At 41.9% G+C, this 10168-nt stretch overlaps 1 protein-coding gene across 1 annotated transcript in view; it reads left to right on the top strand.

Annotated features, from left to right (window-relative positions):
• Positions 1-6456: 6456 nt before the first annotated feature.
• Positions 6457-10168, top strand: part of CSTA (cystatin A) — a 15357-nt gene continuing 11645 nt past the window's right edge. Inside the window, exon 1 of the mRNA XM_006162360.3 lies at positions 6457-6591. Within this exon, the coding sequence (XP_006162422.1) occupies positions 6526-6591 (66 nt within the window). The 5' untranslated portion in view covers positions 6457-6525. The remainder of the gene's footprint in view (positions 6592-10168) is intronic.

Below are 10168 nucleotides of genomic sequence, written 5' to 3'. Positions count from 1 at the left end.
GAAGAGAAAGCAATTCTGTGGGACGGCCCTTACCCTGCAGAATCTGATACTTCTCTGGTTAGTGACAGAATTAAATTAATAGTAGGACTCCTGGTGATTTCTGCTGGAGAATTTTTGCTGTGTAGAAAAAAACCACACACATTTTGGTGGCTAGCATTTCAAGTATTGATAGTACAAGAGAAAACAGTCAGCTAGTTGCTGTTTTTCCTAATATACTAGCCTACACTTTGCTTCCAGTTTTTTCTTCCTAAAGCCTAAATGGTTTCTGCACAGCTCAGAATTTTCAGTGCCCTCCATGTCCCATCTTCAACCTTCTCCCCTGCTTTCCCTTTTCCCACTTAGGCCATCACAACTGTTTCAGGGCAATACATTGATGCAGTGGCCACTAAGACACTAATGATGGACAATAGAGGAATTGGGATAAAATAACACCAAGAGATATACAAAAAAGGTGTCCAAGGTTGGTCCCTCAGCACAATGGTTAAGCACTGTGGATTGCGAGTGGAATTCCACATGGCTGACCAGGGTTCATATTCCAGCCCAATAGCTTGAAAGACATGTCAGGCACATGTGTATATCCCCAAAAGCCTGACGGGAGGGGGAAGTGGAGGAAAAAGTTTTGCAACATGACCATAGCACATCAAGAGATGTTCTCTCTATGGGAACCAGCAGTTAGCATAATGGCTATGTCGCTGGATTCCCACGTAGTCGACCACGGTTAGGGACTATGGCGTGGCCATCCCTCCTGGGGGGGTGATTTCTCATTCTGTTTCTCTGTCTCTCCTTGTCTCTCTGGGGAGTGCATGCACCCTATAGCAAAAATCTCTCTCCAAAAAAAAAAAAAAAAAGAGATGTGCTCTCTCTCTCTCTCTCTTTTGCAAGTGCTTACGCCTTCTGTCAATAAAAAGGATAAAAAAGAAAGTGTTCAAAGACAGTGCTTCCTCCTCACCCCCTGTAGTTTAGTGGTTAAGAGAGCAGGCTCCCACATAACTGGTCATAGTTGAATCCCAGCCCTTATGGATTGAAAAACACACTGAGTGTGTGTGATTGTGTGCCCCAAATCCCTACAAGGTGGAGAAATGGAGGAGAAGGGGTTGCAGTGTGACCATATTCCATTGCGGGTTGCTTCCTCCCTCTCTCCCCTTGTCTCTCTGTTGCTCTCTGGCAAGTATACATGCTTTCTGATAATTAAACAAACAAACAAACAAAAAGTAGTGTTTTTTATTTCAGCTTTTCAGGGGTATAGCATACTTCCAATCAAGTCCACCCACTTTAAGTGCATAATTTAATGAATATTGGCTATTGTATACTATGGTGTAGCCACTACCATAATTCAGATAGGGAACATTTCTAGCTCCCGAAAATGTTTCCTCATGTCCCTTTGAAGTAGATTCCTCCCCTCACTCTCAGCTTCAAGCAACCTCTGATCTTTTTGTCAAATAATTTTTCATCTTCTAGGATATCATATAAGTGGAACAATGCAGTCCATTGTCTTCTGTGTCTGACTTCTTTCACTTGACTCCTTTTCAGTTTTCTTTTCTTTTGAGGTTCATTTATATTGCTAACAAGTCTTTCTTATTTTCTTTTATTGCTAGAATGCTAGCCAGAGAGAGAAAACGCTTTCCTCAAGAGAGTGTGGTCACTCCACAATCATTTTTCCTCCGTTTCTTCATCCCACCAGGATCTTAGTTATGACTACACACACACTAGTGTATTTTTCCAAGCCTTGAAATGCATTCGGCCATGTGAGATCTGACTTCATTTATTTATTTATTTATTTTTAGGTTTTTGCCATAGGTTGCGTGCCCTTGCCAGAAAGACACAGTGAAAGGGAAAGTGAGAAATCCCCTCCCCTCAAGGACGGCCACACCACAATCCCTTCTCCTCCATTCTCCTCCAGGGATTTTGGGCATGCACACACATGTGCCCGGTGTGACCTTCAAGCCACCAGGGCCAGGACTCAAATGGCAATTGGCTGTGTGGGAATCCAGTGCCCCAATCACCATGCCACCTCCTGACCCTGAGAGCCCACTTTCTATATGCAGCGCTTAACTGCTGCACTATAGGTACACCTGTATCATTGAATGCATCACAATTTTGTTTGCCTTATTATTGAATAGTATTTTATCCTACGGATACACTATAATTTGTTGTTGTAGCTGCCATTCACCTGTTGAAGGGCATTTGGGTTTGTTTTTGGTTTGGGGATCTTATGAATAATGCAGCTATGGACATTTGTACACATATAAAAGTCTTTGTGTAGACGAATGTTTCCTTTCTCCTGGATAGAAACCTAGGAGTGGGAAGGATGGGTTGTCTGGTGAGTGAGTGTACCGCCACCCCTGACAATGCATGGAAGCAAAGTTGGCTGGGCTCACCAGAGCAACAGACCTACATCGAAAGCTGGAGACAAGCCCAAATTCTTGGCAGTTTCATGGTTCAAGAGCTCTAAGCCAATAGTAAAATACAAAAGAGCTGGTTTGGGGCCTGTGCTTCTCACAGGACCCAGTAAAGCCAAGTCCCACAGCCTAACACACAAAAGAAAAAACTCCCATAAAAATTGCCCCTGTAGAAGACGAGCTCACAGACAAGAAATATAGAATATATGAGAATGTCTAACTCCATAAAGATAGATTGAATCATTCATAACTTAAAAAAATCCCAAGGGTAATCTTTAAGATACTTTAAAAATAATTATGTGTTCAGTTAATTGTATGATTAGCTTAAATAGTTTACACAGAGGAGCCAGCAGGTGGCATAGTGGTTAAGATGCCAGACTCTCACATGGTCCATCACGGTTTGAGTCCCAGACCTGGCAGAATAAAACTTACGCCGGGTGCATGTGTGTGCATGTCCAAAATCCCAAGAGGAGAATAAAGGAGGGATTGCAGCATGGCCCTCTCCCCTAGGGGGTGATTTCTCACTTTCTCTCTCTGTCTCTCTCTGTGTCTCCATCGAATGCACTCTCCCTATAGAAAAAATCTCACTCCAATAATGATAATAATAATAATTTACACAGAGATATTAATTGCTGTGTTCTTCTTTTCTGCACTTCCTTGCATGTGACTCTCCTCAGTCAGTGGGAGGCATCCATGCTGCCTTAAGAAGAATTAGGATGATTATAGTGGGAATGAAAAACACTAAAGCAACATTTGCTTTAGGGCAGATTTACTTCTATCATAAATTATTGAGAATCAAGAGAGAAGAGCTGAGAGTAACAGGGCATAGACCCTATAAAGTGAAAGAAGTCTTGACGCCTACCCTATCCCCTACCATTGGGAAGACTTGATAAGGATGGCCTGGTTTAGGAGGTAAGCAAAGATGAAAAAAGGGTTGCCATCTTGAAAAATGTTGGAGCCAGGGTGTGAGAGGATGTGGCTTGGGAAAACCACTTAAAAATTAATAGAACCAGCATGAGGATATCGTCAAGAATTTTTCTGTGGCCAGAGCCAGTAGCTCATGAAAGCTGAGCTGAAATCTTCAGATGACACGTGGCCTTGAGCAAGCACCTTGTCATCACATTTGCTATTCTCTTTTCACCACATTCTATGGCTAATCACCCATTCAGTGCCCCTTAGACTAGCACTAAGACACCTACCATCCCTAAGAATTTGCTAAGCACCTGTCAAACATCATTATAATGCCACACCTCTGTGCAATAATACAGAACAATATCTAAAATATATTACTAGGAGTAAAGCAGAGAGTGCAATAATTGTATAATAGGGTACCATTTGTATAGAGGAAAATATATACACATATATATGTATGTATATAAGTGAGTGTGGTTAATTATTTATATTTTTGTACATATAAAGAACCTCTCTGGGGATGAGGAAAATATATACACATATATATGTATGTACATAAGTGTGTGTGGTTAATTATTTATATTTTTGTACGTATAAAGAACCTCTCTGGGGATGGCAGATGGCGTGGTGGTTAAGGATGCTGGACTCCCACATGGCTGACCGGGGTTCGAGTCTTGGACCTGGTGGATTGCTTTCTCACTTTCCCTCTCTCACTCTCTCTTGCTCTGTCCCTCTCTGGTCAAATTAAAATAAATAAATAGAGTTAAATAAAATAATTCTTTTAAAAAGAGAACCTCTCTGAAGGATACACAGGAAAGTGATGTTAGTAGTTGTCTCTGGAGGGTAGAGGGTGAGGAGGGGCCCGATAGTGGCACAGCAGTAAAACACAACACTCTGCAAGGACAACCCACGTGGAAAGGTTCCGGGTTCACTTGGAGACATCTCTGAGAACACCAGGCACACACATGCCTGTGATCCAGGGCTGCGGAGGCTGCAGGTGGATTGTGGAGTCAAAACCCTGTTGGAAGTGTTGTCTCTGCCGCTCTCTCTTCATCTCTATCACTCATGGAATGGTGGCTGAGGAATTAAATGGGTGAAGACTTCCTTGCATTTTAAATTCTTTGGTTCCTTTTGAGCATTCTTACCGTGTGCATGTATTACATCCCCAAACTGAATACAATTACGTAAATACTCACACAACATGCTAGTTTTGCTTCTAGATATGTTGCCTGCAGAAGCCCTTTGCATGCGTAAAAAGGGGAAATGCAATATTGTTTATAAGGGTGAGACACCTGGAGCAACCAAAACCTTCACTAACACAGGAATACATATATAAAATATGAAACAGCACGTAGCATACTGCAGTTAGATAGAATAAATCTAGCATAGAATAGCACATAGCATTTAAAGGAAATGAACTAGATTGATCTGTGTATCAACATGGAAAGACTCAAAAACATGTTGAGCAGAAAAAGATCATAATATGAAATATATGGTTAGCAGACAATTTAAATAAAATGTTAAGATCATGCTAAGGGGGACAGGGTGTGGCAGCAAGGTTGACCCACATGAGAAGGTTCTAAATTCACATCCAGAGACCTCCCTGAATATGCTGGACTCACACAAACCCACAATCTGGGACTAGCTGAAGCTGGGAGTGGATCTCAGCATCAAGGTGCTGTTGAGAGTGTTGTCTCTCTGTCTCTGTCTCTCTCTCTACCTACTTATCTCTCTCACTCATGGAAGAAACAAATAACCAAAACAAAAACTGCTAAATAGAAGTATAAAAATGGGGGCCAGTAGGTGGTATGGTGGTGAGGTTGGCTGGAATCCCACATGACCGACCTCAGTTCAAGTCCCAGATCCATTAACTTGAAAGTCAAGCTGAGCATATGTGTGTATATGCCTAAAATCCTGAGGGGAGAATGGAAGAGGCATGCCCATCCAAACTGGCGGGTGATTTCCCACTTTCCTTCTCTCTGTCTCTATCTCCCTCCAGCGAGTGCACACACCCCATGGCAAAAACCTACAAACATAAAGACACAGCATATAAATGAGCTAGAAAGATGCAAAATTCATAGTAGACCTCTGTGGAGGGAGATGGGGCTTCCCCACACCTATTATATTTTTATTTCTTTAAAACAACTATAGGTCCTTCTTGGAGTCACTCAAGAAATGTGTAGCTTAAGCAATGCTGGATCCATATGGAAGACTGGAGGGTTGTGGGTTCAGTTCCCAGACCGACCTGTAAATGGTGGCCCCTACACCCATGATCCTGAATGGCTGGAAAGGCCAAGGGGTGGGGGGAATCACCGTGTGAGACCTGTTCAAGGTGCATCTCTCTCACTTTCAGTCTTATGAGAGAAAGAAAAGAAACTTTAAAAAAAAAAAAAAAAGACAGGAAGCAAATATGACAAAATGTTAAATGTTTTCATTCTGTGTAATAAGAACATAGGTATTTGTTGTATTTAGCCAAAATCCTCCAGATAGATCCTTCCACATTCTTTTTTTATTTTATTTATTTATTTATTTATTTTTTGGAGAGGTTTTTTTTTTCTGCTATAGAGTGCGTGTGCTCACCAGACAGACAGACAGAAAGCGAGAAATCACCCCCCAGGGGGGATGGTCACACCGCAATCCCTTCTCCTCCTTTCTCCTCTCAGGATCTTGGGCACGCACGCACACACGCCCGGTGTGAGTTTCAAGCCGCCAGGTCCGGGGTGTGAATGGCGGTCAACTACATGGGAGTCCAGTGACATAGCCATTACACTAACTGCTGGTCCCCCTTTTACATTCTTTATAAAGTCAAGTAAATTCAAAACAACCAACTTTGAATGATTAACAAATATTTGTTTCCAAAAAGGACATTTTGTGTTAGAGGTTTTAAAACATTTGGATAGGCTAGCTGTGGCTTCGGAGTACAAAACAGGATGGAGCCATTGACAGACAGGGGAGGCTCGTTACTGCATGACTCCAGAGCAGGCACAGCTCATCTCAGCCCCTCGTCCTCCAAATCCTGCATAGCATATTCTGTTGAGTAAGCAAAAAGATCTGCCTCAAGGCTTACTCATTTCCTACGTACCTCTCTGCTTTGTGTGAAATAAAATATTCTGTAGGCGGAGCTTGAGGTGGACACCTTTAAAAGCCGGAGTCGCTGGGCATATGGGATGACTTTGGCTCCAGCATCCTCCCAGGGAAACAACAAATAGCCAAAATGATGCCTGGAGGCTTATCCGAGGTCAAACCTGCCACTCCAGAAATTCAGGAGATGATTAACAAGGTGAGTCGATGCATTTCAGGAGAAACTTTGATCCATCATCTTGATTCATAGGTTGGCCTTGCCGGCGAGGGTGTGAGTGAACAGAAAAACCAGAACATCGGGAAATGCATAGTTTAGGCTTTCTAAACATTTTCACAACTAAAAAATGGAATGCTGAGCTTTTCAGATGAAACCCTGAACCCCAACACAGTAAAAGTGACCCTGAACAAGTCACTTCCCTCCTCCAAGTCTCACTGTCCCCATTTGTAAATGAAAGGCTTATGTGGGATCATCTCTGAAGCTCTGATGATGTATAATTCTAGGATTACTAATTCAGTTTCTTTTGAAATTTTTCTAATCTTCCCAAGGGAAACCAACATATAATTAAAGGCTAATAATTTGATGAACTGGCTTTTGAATGCAGTATGAGATGTATTTTTTTCTTTTTTTTGGAGAGGTTTTCGCTATAGGGCGCGTGCGCTCGCCAGAGAGACAGAGAGACAGAAAGCAAGAAATCACCCCCCAAGGGGGATGGCCATGCCACAATCCCTTCTCCTCCATTCTCCTCTTGGGATCTTGGGCACGCACGCACACGCGCCCGGCGTGAGTTTAAGTCACCGGGTCCGGGACGCAAACCGAGGTTGACTACATGGGAGTCCAGCGACATAGCGATTACACTAACTCCTGGTCCTGAGATGTATTTTTTAAATGGGTTGAATGAAGAGCAATATTGTAAAGGTGATCCACTTACAACTCCTACAAATTTACCTAAATAGACAATGTTTTAGTCTTTTAGAAGTCAGAGAGTGATTAATTTAGAAAGAAGTGGCAGTCTACAGTGATTCTAAAATGTTATAGATAGCCAAATTAATTACGGGAAAGCTAGAACTCAATGTTTTTTTAGCAAGTTGATTCTTTTTTTCATGGTTGATTAACTAGCATCAATATAATAATAATTTATCATTATACATATTTTATGAAAGAAAAATACATATAAATTATTGCTTTAGGTTTGTAATCTGTTGCTTAATTTTCCATCAGTCCTTATTGTTTTTTTTCCTCTCTGAAACATCTTTCTGTCACACTGTTTGGTAGACTTGATCACCTTTTTTATGTGAGTGGAAGAGATGGGATCCTTTTTGTTCTTTCTAATGGACCAGGGCCTGGAATTCTATCACTCATTCTTTGAAGTTAAATATTTCCCTTCTAGGAGTTTTTATTGTTGTTATTTTTCCTAAACAGCTTAGAGCTTTTAATTTTTTTTAAGATTGGAGGAGATAATTAGCTCATTAACTTTCATTTGAATCCCTGCATAAGATCAGTGTTCTCAAACTTGAATGAATGCCTGCAGGTCTTGATATAATGCAGATTCCACTTCAGGAGGTCTGGGTTGTGCCTGAGGTTCTGCATTTCCACCAGGTTCCCAGATGGTGCTACTACTGCTATCTGTGACTTGCTCGCCTACAGGACTGAAACATGGGTATGCTACAAGAACTGTGGGTGCCAGAATAAGAGTTCTCAAGATTTAACATTTCTTGCCCCTCCAGCTAGTCTCAGAGCTGCAGGACGAAGTAAGAAAGTGCATGAAAATGATGTGACAATGAGATAGAACCCCAGCCAGTGGCACGGTGGTAAAGGTTGCTGGATCCCATATGGCCGACTGCACTGTTCGAGTCCTATTCCCAGGGGTTTGAGAGACATGTAGGGTGGAGGCACATAGGTGCCCCAAATCCCTCTGGAAAGGAGGAAGAAATGAAGGAGAGAGATTGCAGTGTGACCATTCCCCTGGGGAGTGCTTTCTCACTTTCCTCCCTCTCTCACTCTTTCTTCCTCTCTGCCTTTCTCCAGTAAACGGGGCCCCTGTGTGAATTTAAAAAAAAAAAAAAAAAGAAGAAAGAAAATGAAAAATTCATAGATGAGGCATCACAATCTCTTAATTTTTGCCTGACCCTGAAAAATCTCCCTTAAGACTCCAAAAACCAGAGTTGTAGAGGATAGGAAACCACAGAGATCTTAAATATAGAGGGTATATGGGGTCACCAAGTGATGTGGTGGTTAAGGTGCTGAACTCCCACACGGTAGACCACAGTTTGAGTCCCGGGCCTGGTGGTTTGCTTTCTCCTAATCAAATTAAGAAATAATATTAACAAATAAAATTAAATAAATAAGTTATTCTTTTTTAAAAATATAAAGGGTGTGAAAAATGAAATGCTTTCTTAAAAACTTATCACCTGATTAGCTAGAATAATTATTTTTTCTAAATAAGAAGCTTCTAGAAAAACTTGCATCGTGTCAAAAGAAAAATTACAATTTAGTTTCAAAATCGTAATTGACTTGGGAACCAGCAGTTAGCGTAATGGCTATGTCGCTGGACTCCCACGTAGTCGACCGCGGTTCGTGTCCCGGACCCGGTGGCTTAAAACTCACGCCGGGCGCGTGTGCGTGCGTGCCCAAGATCCCGAGAGGAGAATGGAGGAGAAGGGATTGCGGCGTGACCATCCCCCCTGGGGGGTGATTTCTCGCTTTCTATCTCTCTGTCTCTCTCTGTCTGTCTGGCGAGCACACGCGCCCTATAGCGAAAAAAACTCTCAAAAAAAAAAAATCTTAATTGACTTTATCTGCAATTCTAGAATCAGGCAACACTTTATTCCATAGAACAGAAGGATGAATCAAGCAGAAGATACTGGTTTTATAGACAGAGAGGGGCTGAAAAAAATAAAGAAGAAGAAGAAACAAGGAACCCAAAAAGCAAATTGGTCATTTCAGCTACTTTCTTTGTAAAGTCTGGACCCAGAGAAAGAACAATAGGAAAGCAACGAATTATTTACATCAGGTTATTTTAGGTTACTTTTAACTATAAGGATTAACACTGAGGGGATTTCATGCCTATTAAAATAGTCTGTTTGGGAACCAGCAGATGGTATAATGGTTATATCGCTGGACTCCCACGTAGTGACTGCGGTTCGAGTCCCAGACCTGGCAGTTTAAAACTCACTGTGGTGCGTGTGCATACCTACACAAAATCCTGAAAGGAGAGTGGAGAAGGGATTGCAGTGTGATCATCGCCCTCCCACCCCAGGGGATGATTGCTCGCTTTCTGTCTCTCTGGAGAGTACACGCACCCTATAGCAAAAATCTCTCCTAAAAAAAACTGGCCTGTTGGAGAAACTAGGCTCTCTCTCTCTTTTTTTAAGTGTTACATTGGCAGATGTCATGTGTGCTTGCCAGAGAGAGAGAGAGAGAGAGAGAAAGCATCCCCCAATGGTGGGCACATAGCTTATAGCTCCACAGCCTAGCAGGCTACCGCTGTGCCACAGAGTCCGGGCTGAACTTTCTCCTGCACATCTCTTATGTGTCTAGCATTGTGCTAAATATCAGGCTGTCGGGAAAATCGTGATGTATTTTTCTATGTTTTTCTACAGAAGAATGTGTCACAACTTTCCCAACAACCTATAATTATAAAAGTTACATCAGGGTTATCAGATATATAGCCTGTGTTCTCAACAAGTTTACAGTGTGGTGGAGAAGTCAAGATATTCAGAACGGAATATAAAACAATATCCAATTAAGTCCCTTTTCAGAATCATAGAACATTAGA

This window comes from Tupaia chinensis, unplaced genomic scaffold, assembly GCF_000334495.1.
Source record: "Tupaia chinensis unplaced genomic scaffold, TupChi_1.0 Scaffold139927_1, whole genome shotgun sequence".
Classification (NCBI taxonomy): domain Eukaryota; kingdom Metazoa; phylum Chordata; class Mammalia; order Scandentia; family Tupaiidae; genus Tupaia; species Tupaia belangeri.
This window is presented reverse-complemented; position numbering and strand designations above follow the sequence as displayed.